This window comes from Pteropus medius, unplaced genomic scaffold, assembly GCF_902729225.1.
Source record: "Pteropus medius unplaced genomic scaffold, Ma_sr-lr_union100, whole genome shotgun sequence".
NCBI lineage: Eukaryota > Metazoa > Chordata > Mammalia > Chiroptera > Pteropodidae > Pteropus > Pteropus medius.
This window is the reverse complement of record NW_024344374.1, coordinates 5125206-5141436: the sequence shown is the minus strand read 5'-3', so window position 1 is coordinate 5141436 and position 16231 is coordinate 5125206. Positions and strand designations below refer to the sequence as shown.

At 37.3% G+C, this 16231-nt stretch overlaps 1 protein-coding gene across 2 annotated transcripts in view; it reads left to right on the top strand.

Moving 5' to 3' along the window:
* Nucleotides 1-16231, top strand: part of SVEP1 (sushi, von Willebrand factor type A, EGF and pentraxin domain containing 1) — a 153353-nt gene that overhangs the window by 112699 nt on the left and 24423 nt on the right. For both annotated transcript variants that reach the window (XM_039870681.1, XM_039870680.1), the window contains 4 exons: nt 7042-7714; nt 9379-12164; nt 14309-14534; nt 16052-16207. In XM_039870681.1, coding sequence (XP_039726615.1) covers nt 7042-7714; nt 9379-12164; nt 14309-14534; nt 16052-16207 — 3841 coding nt within the window. The remainder of the gene's footprint in view (nt 1-7041; nt 7715-9378; nt 12165-14308; nt 14535-16051; nt 16208-16231) is intronic.

Sequence of the window (16231 nt, the reverse complement as noted above, 5' to 3'; positions counted from 1 at the left end):
TTAAATATCTTCTGTTCCAGTGGCATTTTGTCTGATGAATCATATGAGATTCTTGTCAAAGGAACTGTCAAAAACCACTTCCAGTTAATCTGTGCCTGCCACATCTTCACGTATCAACCATCACAATCTATCAAAATTACACAATTCTCAAAAGCCATTAAATCTGTGAGTGCTTTTGTTCCCTTTCATTCTTCAGAAAGAATCCATCATTTCTCCTTTAAGCAACCACTTTATGTATGAAGGGGCCTACAATGCATCAGGTAGTAGAGAGGAGGGGGAACAGACACAAACATGTAAACAAATAAATGCATTGGCAATGCATCTGTGTACTAAGGAAGTGACTAGCGTAGTATGGCCCTTAAGTTATTTAATGAAGGACTAAATGTTGACTGAGAGTCATAAAGAAAAGTTAGGATCTTAGCTCAGAGAAAGAAATAATATAGAGACTAAAATTATGGGTAGTATCTAAAACATCCTTTACATTTATTCAAATATATATATTTACTTATAATTTTCCATTACAGTAGAGCTTTGTTGTGATTTTCCACTAGTTGGTGATTTTTCAGATGGCTGGGGATCCAAAGTCTAACAAAGTACTGCCAAATTACAAAACACAGTTCTTATGTCCTCAAGAGCTTTGAGGAATAAGGAAAGTTTTGGAGACAGATGCTTCTGCCACAAAGGAGCTGGTCCTATGTAATTAAGGAAGCATTTTATAAATGGCACAATGGATCCTAATAAATCAGTAATGTCTCAGGTGATTTCTATGAACTTCCGCCAGTGAAATATACTAGCAACATTAAGGGATCCATGAAAATAATGATGCTTGGTTCAAAGTGTGCAAAGGATGTAAATTGTGCTAGAAAACATCAGGAGCCTCTACAAATGGAACTTTTACCCAGAGCACATACTAAATAGGAACAGTATAATCTGGGCACTCAGACTTGAGATAATGGATTTTTTAAATAATAAATTATTATTATTTTACTATTATTATCAAAATTTTTAGCATATAGTCTTTCTATGTGTTCCTGGATCCTCTAAGACAGAAGCCATTTAAGAATTTATTAGATTCAGATTCTCATACAAAGAACTGAGCTTAGTGACGTCAGAAACACAGCAGAGTGAGAGATGTCCCCAGATCTTTCCTCTTGAAACAGCAATAAGCTGAACATCTAAAACTCAACAAAAAAACACACAACCTACACACAAAGAAGTCCGAGCAAGGGATATGTAAATAAGATGCAGTTGCAAAATGCAAGGCTTAGTGGCAGTCCCCCAACCTAGAGGGCCCCTCTCCCCATATCCTCCAAAACTGAACATGGCAGAGCCCCAAGGAAATCAGAGCAAACGCTACCAAAACTATCGCAAACACTGATAAGGACTGAGACCGAGGGTAGCAAGTGTGATTGATTTTTTTTAAAAAGGCATTGTCAAAGCTTTATATAAAGCAGAGATCCAAGAGGCTTAGATGTCACCTATGGGAAACCAAAAAAAAACTCCTTCTTAGCAACAGGCTAAAGAGAGACCTTTATATAATAAATTTTTCTGGGGGGAAAAAAGCAGAATACACTTCCATTATACACATGCCCAGATAGAGAAACAGTCCATTAAACACCATGAACAACCAAGATGACAGGGCAGCTCAGAAAGAAAGAGAAAAATCTCCAGGAAATAAGCTTAAAGACATAGAAACATGCAACTTAAGTGACAGAGAATTCTGGATGATACTTCTGAAAAAACTCAGTGATAAAGGGAATCATGCACCAAGAAGACATAACACATTAATATCTATGCTCCCAATCAGGGAGCCTTGAAATATATAAAGTAATTACTAACAGAACTAAAGGGAGAAACAGACCAAAACACTATCATAGTAGGGGACCTAAATACCCCACTGGCAGATATGGAGAGATCATCCAAACAGAAAATCAATAAGAAAATAACATCCTTAAATAATAGATTAGACCAACTGGAGGTAATTGACATTTACAGAGCCTTTCATCCCAAAACAGCTGCTTATACATTCTTCTCAAGTGCACAGGGAACATTCTCAAGGATTGACTACATACTGGGTCACAGAGATAGCCTCAACAAATATAAGAGGGTTGAAATCATACCAACTATATTCTCTAATCATAATGCTTTGGAGCTGGAGATCAACTGTAAGAAGAAAGCGGGAAGAACCATAAATACATGGAGATTAAACAAGATGCTACTGAAGAATAACTGGGTCAGAGAAGAAGTAAAAAGAGAGATCAAGAGATGCATAGAAACAAATGATAATGATAGTACAACATATCAAAACTTTTGGGACACAGGAAAAGCAGTAAGAGGAAAGTTCATGTCATTACAGGTCTATCTCAAAAAACAAGAATGAGCCCAAATAAACAACCTAATACTTCATCTTAAAAACTAGAAAAGGAAGAACAAATGAAGCTTAAAATCAGCAGATGGAAAGAAATAATCAAAATTAGAACAGAAATAAATTGAAAACAAAACAAAAAAAATAGAAAAAATACAATAAAGAGCTGGTTCTTTAAGAAGGTTAATAACATTGACAAACCACTAGCTAGACTCACTAAAGAAAAAAGAAAAAGGACACAAATGAACAAAATCAGGGATGAAAGAGGAGAAATTATGACAGAAGACACTGCAGAAATACAAAAGATCATACAAGAATACTATGAAAAAGTATATAACACCAAAATTAATAACCTAGAAGAAATGGACAAGTATTTAGAAAGATACAACCTTCCTAAACTGAATCAAGAACTGGAAAATCTAAATAGACCAATCAACAAGATGGAAATTGAAATAATCATCAAAAACTTACCAAAAAAGTAAAAATCCAGAACCAGATGGTTTCACCAATGAATTCTACCAAACATTCAAAGAACATTTAATACCTATTCTCAAATCTTCAAAAAATATCGAAGAAGAGGCAATATTTCCTAACTCATTTTGTCAGGCCAATATTACCCTGATACCAAAACCTGATAAAGATAGCACAAAAAAAGAAAACTACAGACCAATATCTCTCATGAACGCAGGTGCAGAAATCCTAAATAAGATACTAGTGAATCAAATACAGCAATATATTACAAAGATTATATCCCATGATCAAGTGGGCTACATCTCAGGGGCACAGGGATGGTTCCACATATGTAAATCGATTGATGTGATACATCACATAAACAAATTTTAAAAATATGAACCATATGATCATATCAATAGATTAGAAAAAGCCTTTGACAAGATACAGCATCCATTTATGATCAAAACCCTTAACAAAATTGCTATAGAGGAAAGTACCTTAACGTAATAAAGACCATATACGACGAACCTTCAGCCAACATTATACTTAATGGTGAAAAACTAAAAACCTTCCTTCTAAGATCAGAAACAACACAAGGCTGTCCGCTGTCTCCACTGTTATTCAATGTAACATTGGAAGTCCTAGCGATTGCAATTAGACAAGAGAAAGATATAAAAGGCATCCAAATAGGAAACGAAGAAGTCAAACTGTCACTATTTGCGGATGACACGATTCTGTAGGAAACCCTAAAGACTCCGCAAAAACACTATTAGAAACAATAAGCAAATACAGTAATGTTTCTGGATACAAAATCGATGTTCAAAAATCCATAGTGTTCCTATACTCTAATAATGACTTGTCAAAAAAAAGAAGTGGAAAAAATAATTTTTTTTGCAATTGCAACAAAAAGGATAAAATACCTAGGAATAAATTTAATGAAACATGTGAAGGACCTGTATGATGAAAACTATAAGACCCTATTAAAAGAGGATACAAAGAAATAGAAAGATATTCCGTGTTCTTGGATTGGAAGAATCAATGTAGTTAAAATAACATTATTACTTAAAGCATTATACAGATTTAAGGCAATCCCCATTAAAATCCCATTGGCATTTTTTAAAGAAATAGAACACAAAATCATCAGATTCATATGGAAGCACAAAAGACCCTGAATTGCCAAAGCCATCCTGAGAAAAAAGAATGAGTCTGGAGGCATCACTCTACCTGACTTCAGATTATACTACAAAGTGACAGTAATCCAAATGGCATGGTATTGGCAGCAAAACAGACATACGGACCAGTGGAACAGAATCTAGAGTCCATAAGTAAACCCATATTTATATGGGCAAATAGTTTTTGACAAAAGAGCCATAAACATACAGTAGAGAATGGAAAGCCTCTTTAATAAATGGTTCTGGGAAAACCGGAAAGCTACCTGCAAAACAATGAAATTTGACTGTTGTCTATGACCACACTACAAAGTAACTCAAAATGGATTAAGAACCTGAATATAAGACCTGAAACAATAAATTACATTAGAGAAAACATAAGAACTAAACTCATGGACCTTGGACTTAAAGAGGATTTTATGAATTTGACCTCAAAGGCAAGAGAAGTAAAAGCAATAATAAATGAATGAGACTACATCGAACTAAAAAGGCTCTCAACAGCAAAAGAAACTGTCAACAAGGCAAAGAGACAACCATCAGAATGGGAAAATATTTGCAAGCAATGCCTCTGATAAGGGCCTAATATCCAAAATATACAAAGAACTCATACAACTCAATAACAACAAACAAACAAACAATCCAATTAAAAAATGGGCAGAGGACCTGAACAGACGCTTCTCCCAAGACATACAAATGGCCAACAAACATGAAAAGATGCTCAACATCGCTAGCTATTAGGGAAATACAAATCAAAACATAATGAGATACCATCTCATACCTGTTAGAATAGCTGTTATCAACAGAACAAGGATGTGGAGAAAAAGGAACCCTCATATACTGCTGCTGAGACTGCAAATTCATACAACCGCTATGGAAAACAGTATGGAGGTTCCTCAAAAAACTAAGAATTGATCTACCATATGATCCAGCAATCCCTCTACTGGGTATTTATCCCAAAGTCTTAAAAACTCCTATCTGAAATGATATTTGCACATCGATGTTCATAGCATTATTCACAGTGGCCAGGACATGGAAGCAACTGAAGTGTCCTACAATAGATGATTGGATAAAAAAGCTGTGGTACATATATACAATGGAATATTACTCAGCCATAAGAAGAGATGAAATCCTGCCATTTGTGACAATGTGGATGGACCCTGAGATAATCATGCTAAGTGAAAAAGCTAGAGAGAAAATGTTGAAAACCACATAATATCACTTATATGTGAGATATAAACCTAAAAGCAACAAACGAACAGGACAAACAAGCAGAGACTCATGGACATGGACCATAGACTAGTGATTAACAGGGTAGGAGAGAGGTTGAGGGGGAGGTAAGTGGGGTAAAAGGGGTCAAATATGTGGTGACAGAAAGAAATCTATGGGCGGTGCTATATATATCTATCTATACATCTAAATCTCTCTATATAGATTTTCTATATCTATATATAATTTTCTCTATGTAGAGAAAATTAATATCTATATAGAGATATAGACATATAGATATATATATATGCCTTATTGTTTAATTGTCCACCTGAAACTTACTGGATTTCGTTAACCAATGTCACCATAAAAAATAAAAAAACACCACACGGTAGCAAGAAATTAAGACTTTCTATTTTGTATAATCAATAAAAAGATAATTCAAAAGAAAAAAAAAAGATCTGAGCTTATCCAAAACAATAAATGCAACGACCCTAACTGGAGACCCTAACTGAGCTCAGCTATTGGGGACATCTGAGAGTATTTGTTTTGATATGTCACCTTAGGTAGAGTGGACACATACACTTCTGTTGATGCTTTATCATTTTTTCCTTGATCTGTTTCATATAGATTTCATAAATCTTGCCAGCTAGAGTGAAGGAATTTGAGCCTTTCTGTAAAAGCTGATTTCTTATAAAACTCAGAGGGACCTCAAGAGAATGTTTACTAACTAATGACTTCAGAATGTTTGTAAAGGGTGGGTCAGATAACTTATAGTAATAACAAGGCAATACAGTTTCCACAGGACACCTGCAAATTGTCATCTAATTTACCTCATTTTAAAAAGAAAGAGGAGAAGATATAGGGCAACGTCATGAAAAAGGTATCATGTTAGAATCCAGTAAACTAAATTCATATCTTAACTGCTACTTGCAGGTGTGTGACTCTGCAGGTTTCTTCACATGTCTAGACCACCATTCACTCATTTGTAAAATGAGAAAATTAATATGCTTAAGCAGAATTAAGTTAGGTTCCCAATTATTTTAGTCCCCTTCTCCTTCATTAATATCAGAATGGCAGACTGATAAGGTATTAGGCATTACTTTAAAACTCTGTCATCTTTCCCTTCAGTAGGAAAGTGAGAATGAAAATAAGAATGACTTGAATATAATTATTCTAAAACTGTATATCCTACTAGTCTACCTCATTGAGAGAGCACTTGAGAGTATTTTAAGATTTTTGCAAATTATCAATCTATCATAGATGGGTAACCACCTTGTTCATAAAGAAAGACTGAGAGTTTTTAAGCAGAATTTATTCATACTGGTTGAATAACAGAGCCATATGCAGAACACAACTTTTAATGCTAACCACATGGTTAAGGGTTTAGGAAACACTGGAGCCTGAAATTATAGTCGCTGCTTTAAAGTTCGTTGACTATAAGTGTATAACTATGAGCCATGTGCAGGCTACATATGGCTCATCAGAGAGTGTTTCAAAGATGTGATAAAATCAACCAGCTGAAGCCATCTAAGACAGATGAAGTTCCAATTTTGAATTGAGTCAAACAGGACTATACTCATTTTTATTTTTAAAGAAATGTGTAACAACTTTGAGAGTTCCTTAAATAGCAATTATCTTTAATCCACTTCACTTTCTGAATGAGCATTAAGATTAATATCAAGATATATTTCAGTATCTCAAAAGGCATCTGACCAATAAGCTCAATATTCAAATGGCAAATATTATTATAAAGATAAAAGTAAAGTTATCATTAGGCAGAAAATGAAAGCAGAATAAGAAAATGCAAGTACTATCCTTATCATTTCTTTCCCTCCAATCTCGTAGGTACACCCTTGCTGGACCTCACACCATTGAGTGCCTGGCCAATGGCAAGTGGAGTGGAAGTAACCAGCAGTGTTTGGCTGTCTCTTGTGATGAGCCTCCCCATGTGGAACACGCCTCTCCAGAGACTGCCCATCGGTTATTTGGAGACATTGCATTCTACTACTGCTCAGATGGTTACAGCCTGGCGGACAATTCCCAGCTCCTCTGCAATGCCCAGGGCAAGTGGGTTCCCCCAGAAGGTCAGGCCATGCCCCGTTGTATAGCTCATTTCTGTGAAAAACCTCCATCTGTTTCCTACAGCATCTTGGAATCTGTGAGCAAAGCAAAATTTGCAGCAGGCTCGGTTGTGAGCTTCAAATGCTTGGAAGGTTTCGTACTGAACACCTCAGCAAAGATTGAATGTATGAGAGGTGGGCAGTGGAACCCTTCCCCCATGTCCATCCAGTGCATCCCTGTGCGGTGTGGAGAGCCACCAAGCATCATGAATGGCTATGCAAGTGGATCAAACTACAGTTTTGGGGCCATAGTGGCTTATAGCTGCAACAAGGGGTTCTACATCAAAGGGGAGAAGAAGAGCACCTGCGAAGCCATGGGACAGTGGAGTAGCCCCATACCTACATGCCACCCTGTATCTTGCAATGAACCGCCTAAGATTGAGAATGGCTTTCTGGAGGTAAGGGACTGATTAGCAAGTGATCCATGGCTTTCATCACTTTCAGGGACAGCCAGCGTGGCTCACCCAGGATTCAAAAGCAGGGGCAATGAACAGATTAATTGTTGAAAAACAGAAGTAGCTAAATCTATAGGTAGTGAATATTTGGAGAAAATGTGATAGAAATATGAATCCTTTTAATATACTGGCTATCTACATTTGCCATTATATAGACATTTGAAGTACTTTGTAGTAATATCTTATCCCTAACTATTGTTAGAATAAGCCAATTTTCATAAAATCCTATTTTGCTTTATAGAAGAAGTTATTCCAAGATGGATGTATACTATATTTTATAGAGATCAGGGTCTAAATGGAACCTAGAGAAATCTATTATCATTTCTAATTTTTAGACAAAAGATAGGATAAACTATTCACTATGATGCACTTTTTGCAACCTTCTTTTGTGAGTTTGAAGATAATTTTACCATGATGAACAAGGGTAAGTTAGACCCACACATGTCCTGCTTTCAAAATAATGTGTTTTTTCATTAGGTTCATCAGGAAAACAGGAATGAGAATCTATTCCCCCAAATCAAGGACCATTTTCAATAGACAGTATTCTAATTAAACACTTTTTTAAAAACCCATACACACACCTTTTCTCCTTTATATTCAGAAGCAACAACAAAACAACAGTAAGAGTCCTTTTTTTAAAGACTTTTCTCAGATGTATTAGCTTTCCATTAGAAGATGTACAGTATATGTATGGAGATCTTCTTCATTTATCTATTTAACACGTATTTCTGGAGCTCTTACTACGTGCCAGGTAAGCGTTGGAAATCTAGTATCTAACAGTACAGATTAGGTCTGTGATGGCATGGTACTTACCTGCAGGGGTACCCAAGCAATTAATAAATAAAAGAAATAATTATGTCCAAATACCAGGAAGTTTATTACAGCACGGAAGCTGGACTTCACCATTATCACTAACAAAGAACCATGGTAATCTTTTAAAGATTTCATAACTGATTCATCTTTTGTGCTGCCTGAAAATGACCTGTTATTATACACTTATTTATTTGAATTTCAAGATCATGAACATGAAATTTTATGTTTAAAAAATGAAATAGTGCTGTTATTCCCCTTTACGATTTAGCAGCATTTTTTAAAAAAGTATTTCAGGAATGAACTAAACTTTGATAGTATTCTTAGAACCATATCCATGAAAAATATTTTATTAGCTCTTTTTTTTATTATCTAATAAAATTAATGAAAATAAATGTAAGTATATGTGTTTCCTTTTCTGTGGTTAAAACAACAAACTAGAGCATTGCTTTTGTCAAAATATTTTTAACTTACCAAGTGATTTATAATTTTCAGTATTGCTTTATCGATTCATCAATTGATTTAGAGACTATTAACCTTTTACTTATAGGCTAACCCTGTGGTTAGCATTTCTGCAGTAAAGATTACCTAATTTGACTTCCTACTGTTCTTTTCATTTATTTAAAAAAATAGGGTGAACATATTGGAAAAACGTAAATCCTTATCTGCTTATGTCTTAATTGCTTCATTTCAAAGTAGGCATTTTATTCCAGTTAGTTTTTACCATTCGATATATTCAGTTAATTATATTATCTGTTATACAAATTGTACTTAATTGTTTTCTCCCTGTTGTGCAGCATACCACTGGAAGGATCTTTGAGAGCGAAATACGATATCGGTGTAACCCAGGATATAAGTCAGTTGGAAGTCCTGTATTTGTCTGCCAAGCCAATCGCCACTGGCACAGCGAATCCCCTCTGTCGTGCATCCCTCTCAACTGTGGAAAACCTCCCCCAATCCAGAATGGCTACATGAAAGGAGAAAATTTTGAAGTAGGGTCCACAGTTCAGTTTTTCTGTGATGAGGGTTATGAGCTTATTGGTGATAATTCTTGGACGTGCGAGAAATCTGGCAAATGGAATAAGAAGCCAAATCAAAAGTGTGTGCCCGCCAAGTGCCCAGAGCCACCCCTTCTGGAAAACCAGCTCGTGCTGAAGGCGTTGACTACTGAGGTAGGAGTGGTGATGTTCTCCTGTAAAGAAGGGCATGCCCTGCAGGGCCCCTCTGTCCTGAAATGCTTGCCATCCCAGCAATGGAATGATTCTTTTCCCTTTTGCAAGCTAGTTCTTTGCCTTCCACCTCCCCTAATTTCCTTTGGTGTCCCTGCTCCTGCATCAACTCTTCATTTTGGAAGTACTGTCAAGTATTCTTGTGTGGATGGGTTTTTCCTAAAAGGAGATCCTACCACCTTCTGCCAAGCCGACGGTACCTGGCGCTCTCCACTGCCAGAATGTGTTCCGGTAGAATGCCCCCAACCTGAGGAAATCCCCAACGGCATCATCGATGTACAAGGTCTTGCCTATCTCAGCACAGCTCTCTATACCTGCAAACCAGGCTTTGAGTTAGTGGGAAATACTACCACCCTTTGTGGAGAAAATGGTCACTGGCTTGGAGGAAAACCGACATGTAAACCCATCGAGTGTCGAAAGCCCAAGGAGATTTTGAATGGCAAATTCTCTTACACAAACCTACACTATGGACAAACCATTACATTCTCCTGTGATCAAGGCTTCAGGCTTGAAGGTGCCAAAGCCTTGACCTGTTTAGAGACAGGCGATTGGGATGTGGATGTCCCATCTTGCAATGCCATCCACTGTAATCCCCCACAATCCATTGAAAATGGTTTTGTAGAAGGTGCAGATTACAGCTATGGTGCCATGATCATCTACAGCTGCCTCCCTGGATTTCAGGTGGCTGGTCATGCCATGCAGACCTGTGAAGAGTCGGGATGGTCAAGCCCTGTCCCAACCTGTGTACTCATAGACTGTGGTCTCCCTCCTCACATTGATTTTGGAGACTGTACTAAGATCAAAGATGGTCAGGGATATTTAGACCAAGAGGAAGATATGATGGAAGTTCCATATCTGACTCCTCACCCTCCTCATCACCTGGGAGCAGTGGCTAAAACATGGGAAAACTCAACTCCTGCTACACATTCCGCAAGCTTTCCATACGGCACCATGGTTTCATACTCGTGTAATCCAGGATATGAACTTTTGGGGAACCCCGTGCTGATCTGCCAGGAAGATGGAACTTGGAATGGCAGTGCACCATCCTGCATTTCGATTGAGTGTGACTTGCCTGTTGCTCCTAAAAATGGCTTTTTGCGTTTTACAGAGACTACCATGGGCAGTGCCATACAGTATAGCTGCAAACCTGGACACATTCTGGTAGGCTCCAACATAAGGCTGTGTCTACAGAATAGAGAGTGGAGTGGTTCTTCCCCACACTGCGAGGCTATTTCATGCAAAAAACCAAATCCGGTTATGAATGGCTCCATCAAAGGAAGCAATTACACATACCTGAGTGCATTGTACTACGAGTGTCATCCTGGGTATGTGTTGAATGGCCCTGAGATAAGAACATGCCAAGAAAATAAAAATTGGGATGGGAATGAGCCACTTTGCATTCCTGTAGACTGTGGTTCACCTCCAGTCTTAGCCAATGGCCAAGTGAAAGGGGATGAGTATACCTTCCAAAAAGAGGTTGAGTACACTTGCAAGGTAGGGTTCTTACTTGAGGGAGCTAGGAGCCGTGTTTGTCTTGCTGACGGAAGTTGGAGTGGAACCACTCCCATCTGTATACCTGTCAGATGTGCCACCCCACCACAGGTGGCAAATGGTGTGATGGATGGTCTGGACTATGGCTTTGGGAAGGAAGTGGTGTTCCACTGTCAGGAGGGCTACTTGTTGCATGGTGCTCCAAAACTTACCTGTCAGTCAGATGGGAACTGGGATGCAGAGTTTCCTCTCTGTAAACCAGCTAACTGTGGACCTCCTGAAGATCTCGCCCATGGCTTCCCTAATGGATTTTCCTTTTATCATGGAGGGAATATACAGTATCAGTGCTTTCCTGGTTATAAACTCCATGGAAATCCTTCAAGAAGGTGCCTCTCCAATGGCTCCTGGAGTGGCAGCCCACCTTCCTGCTTGCCTTGCAGGTGTTCCACACCAGTAATTCAAAATGGAGCTGTCAATGGGACAGATTTTGGTTGTGGAAAGGCAACTCAGATTCGGTGCTTCAAAGGCTTCAAGCTCATGGGACTTTCTGAAATCACCTGTGAAGCCAATGGCCAGTGGAGCTCTGGCTTCCCACACTGTGAACACACGTCTTGTGGTTCTCCTCCAGCAATACCAAATGCATTCATCAGTGAGAGTGACTCTTTGGAGGAAAATGTAATCACTTACAGCTGCAGATCTGGGTATGTTGTACAAGGCAGTTCAGATCTGATTTGTACAGAGAAAGGGACGTGGAGCCAGCCTTATCCAGTCTGTCAGCCCCTGTCCTGTGGACCTCCACCATCTGTTGCCAATGCAGTAGCAACTGGAGAGACATACACCTATGAAAGTAAAGTGGAACTCAGGTAAGACGGTGGCTCTAAGTCTCCAAGGGGTGCAGGCAGGAGAGTTGTAAAATGAAAAAGTAATCAATCAAAATGTAGCTAATTGAGAAGAAAACACCATCCCTGGACTGCTCTCCAAAACCTGAAGCTTTTAATACTTGGTTTTATTCTACCCACAATTATATAGGAATCCATTGAGTGTAAAAATTAATTTCTACATTTTCAGGTTGTAATTTCTAATATAATTATCATGATTATCAGATTCTGTTGAGCTCCATGAAACAGTAAGATCCTTTAGGTAGATTTAATATGTCTTAAATCATAAGGCTCTTTTTAAACATCATGCTGGTAAATTTCTTTATGACATTTCCTTATGGTTATATTCATACATGCAAATGTTGGGGAAATAAGGCAAAAGCTGAAGGATTCAGGTAAAAAAATCAATGTAAATGGGGGAGATATTGTTAAGGGAACTTCAGCTTATGCTAGCTGGACAAATTAAGTATTTAATGCACAAATTATGATTTTTGCTAGAAAGTCTTTTATTAAAATGCATTATTTAAAAAGATGAGAAATATATAATAAATTTACAAATTAAATTTATTGGAATAAATATTCATAATGTTCAAATATATCTCACCCTTTAAATCAATCTAGATTTTATTCACATCTCTGAAGCAATTATGGATTTTCCTTCACATATTGGCTTCTTATATTTTATTCATAATTCAACAACCCTTCTTAAGCATGTCTGTTGTGGACATTTTAACACTACCTTCATTTTCTCTTAATTGCAATAAGAAATAGACCCAAGGAGGATTGTCAATGATAAGAAAACAAGAGTAGTGGATCATGCACTAAGAAGAAAAAATTATTCCTTGCTTTTGAAATACATTTTTAAATTTTTATTTGGATGTTGGTTTATCAGATATCTTGATAAGTCACATTATCACCTGCTTCTCAGAACTTGCCTATTTATTATTCCTCATTGTGTGTTGATTATATCATCTCTCAGATCTTCACTTAAAGCAGATTTTTAAAAAAATCATTCCAAGTTTGCAGAACCTCTGACTCCTACCTAGCTTGTAATTTGTAAAATTAATATATATATACATGTACCTAATAAATATTAGTTAATTAAATGGTTTGATTTAAAAAGCTGTGTAGTATAGGGGTAGAAGGATGGAATCTAGAGCCACATTCTCTAGGTCAGCGGTCCCCAACCTTTTTGGCACCAGAGACCAGTGCTCCTCTGAGAATCTAATGCCTGATGATCTGAGGTGAAGCTGAGGCCACGATGCTAGCACTGGGGAATGGCTTTAAACACAGATAAAGCTTCACTTCCTGGCCTGCTACTCACCTCCTGCTGTGCGGTCTGGTTCCCAACAGGCCACAGACTGGTACTGGTCCGCAGCCCAAAGGTTGGAGACCCCTGCTCTAGGTGGAAATCTCAGCTCTGTCACTTCCTAGGAAAGTTATTTAATCTCTCTGGTGTCAGTTTTATCATCTACGAAATGTGATAGAGATAATGATAATACCTACTCACAGGGTTGACTTGAGAATTAAATGAGTTAATATTAGTAGAGCACTTAGAACAGTGACAAATCTGATAGGTAAATATTTGCTGAATAAATAAATGCAAATTTTTTTAAATTATAAAGAGCCATGTTGACTTGAGTTTGAACAGCCATACTACTGTTATGTGATAATATCTAATAATCAGGATTAAAAGAAATCCCTTATGTAAAGGACCTAGCACAGTGCTTGGCACAAAATAGATATCCAATAAATATTAATTATGTGGTGTTCTTACTAGTGTCTGAGTCTATTTTAGACTTTATCTAAAATTTCTTGAACTGTTAGTTGTTTTTAGAATAAAAATTAATTTAGTAATGATATTACCTATCATGAAGGTGGATAATATCAACAATACTTAAAGCAACTTTAGTCTTAGCTAATCGTAATGTGCCTAATGAAAGATTGATCTGGTTATCATTGTTGTGTTGGTATTTTTGCATGGCAATGCCATCCACCTGACATTTGAATCAGTTTTGATATAGCAAATAAGATGTCTACGGAGCCTTATAACAGCTTTTTATCTAAGAATAGATCACCAACTGTATTGTATTCTCTTTAAGGCATTTATTTTTGCTTTTCTATTGCAGATGTTTGGAAGGTTATGTGATGGATACAGATATAGATACATTCACCTGTCAGAAAGATGGCCATTGGTTCCCTGAGAAAATCTCCTGCAGTCCTAAAAAATGTAATCTGCCACCAAACATGACACATATACTTGTTCATGAGGATGATTTCAGTGTGAATAAGCAAGTTTCCGTGTCATGTGCAGAAGGCTACATCTATGAGGGGGTTAACATATCAAAGTGTCAGGTAAGATTCTCTGTCTTAATTAGAACATGTAAGTGTAATTTATTGATATATATTTTTATATATAGTGTATAATGAATGAATGAATGAATGAATGTGTGTATATGTGTGTGTGTGTGTGTGTGTGTGTCTCTACACAAGCAAGATCTTACTGTCCTGAAAAGAAAAAAAATGCCTCAAGTTGCCAATCCTGTCAAAGGGTTTGAGAAGTTTTTTTGATAGAAATAATAAAATATATATTTCTTTCCAAAATTCCCATTTTTAAATGAAGAAAGTGCCAATTATAGGTGAAAAGTGACAAAGTTAGATAAAATGTTAAAATATCTATAGCAAGATATTCATGACAAATTAACCATAAGGTTATATGTTCTATACATAGATGCTCAAAAGAGTGTCTGTGAATAGAAATGAGCCCTCATAATACAAAATGTTTCCAGTTTTAGAAGAAAGACCAAAGGTTGCAGAAACAGGAAATTGGAGTCAGCTTCTGCCTCTGCTACTTGCTATTTGTGTCACTTTAATAAGAAAAGTACTTAAAATTTCTGAGCTTCAGTTTCCTTATTTGAAAAAAAAAATGTGTATAACAAAGCATATCTTGTAGGGTTAGTGTGAAAAATTATGTACATAATGGAGGAAAGTGCCTAAATCAGCACCACAGACAGCCGACATCCCTAGCGCACCCCCTTCTCCTGGCTTCTGTAAGATGTACCAGAGAAAGAAAAGTAAATTGAGCTGTTGACATATCCTTCTTTTGCTGTGGTTAGTGCCGGGCGGGGCGGGGCGGGGCGCAGCGGGGAGGGCGGCGGCGGAGCAGGAGCTGAAGGAAGAGAAATGCTGCATGGTATAGAATGGCTCTTACTTTAAACATCCCTTTGAACTTCATCTCAAATATTTTTAGGTGCTGTGAATTTATATTTCTCCATCTTTTGTTTTTTTGTTGTTTTTTTTAAATAAATATCATTGAAAGGATTATGTAATAAAGCGTCTGGTACATGCCTGCCATACATTGGGACTCAAGAACTATCTCTTTATCCTCCTAGTTTTCCATTTATAAATCATGCATACTCAATCCTTGGTTGCTGCCAAACCTAAAAACAGAAACATCACAGGGAGCAGGTCAGATGACTGTCAAAGTTATCATGCTCTCAATATTGGTATAGTTCTAGATGTTCCCTTTTCAATTTACAGGTGAAGTAGCTTGAGGGGAAACTTTTTCAAAGACCCTAAGCTGTCTGAATCAAGCAGAGTCCCAGCATGCTCACAGGAATCAACTCAGTGTTGTCTGAGAGCTTCTCCAGGTTGGGTGTATGGACGGCTGGGTGGCCCGTCATGGGCCCTGCAGGACCTGCCATACCAGTGACTACGCTCTTTTTTTCTGAATCAGTAATTTATTGCGGACAATCCTCATTACTTTGTCTATACATAGTATGACCCCGACCTTCACTATTACACTCAATAAATGCAGACATCTTCATTCATACGTATCAATTCCTAAATATAATTTATAATTTGTTATTTAGCTTGATGGCACCTGGGAGCCGCCGTTTTCTGATGAGTCTTGCAGTCCAGTTTCTTGTGGGAAACCTGAAAGTCCAGAACATGGATTCGTGGTTGGCAATAAATACAGCTTTGAAAGCACTGTTATTTATCAATGTGAACCTGGCTATGAATTAGAGGTAAGTGAACAAACTGTTTAACCA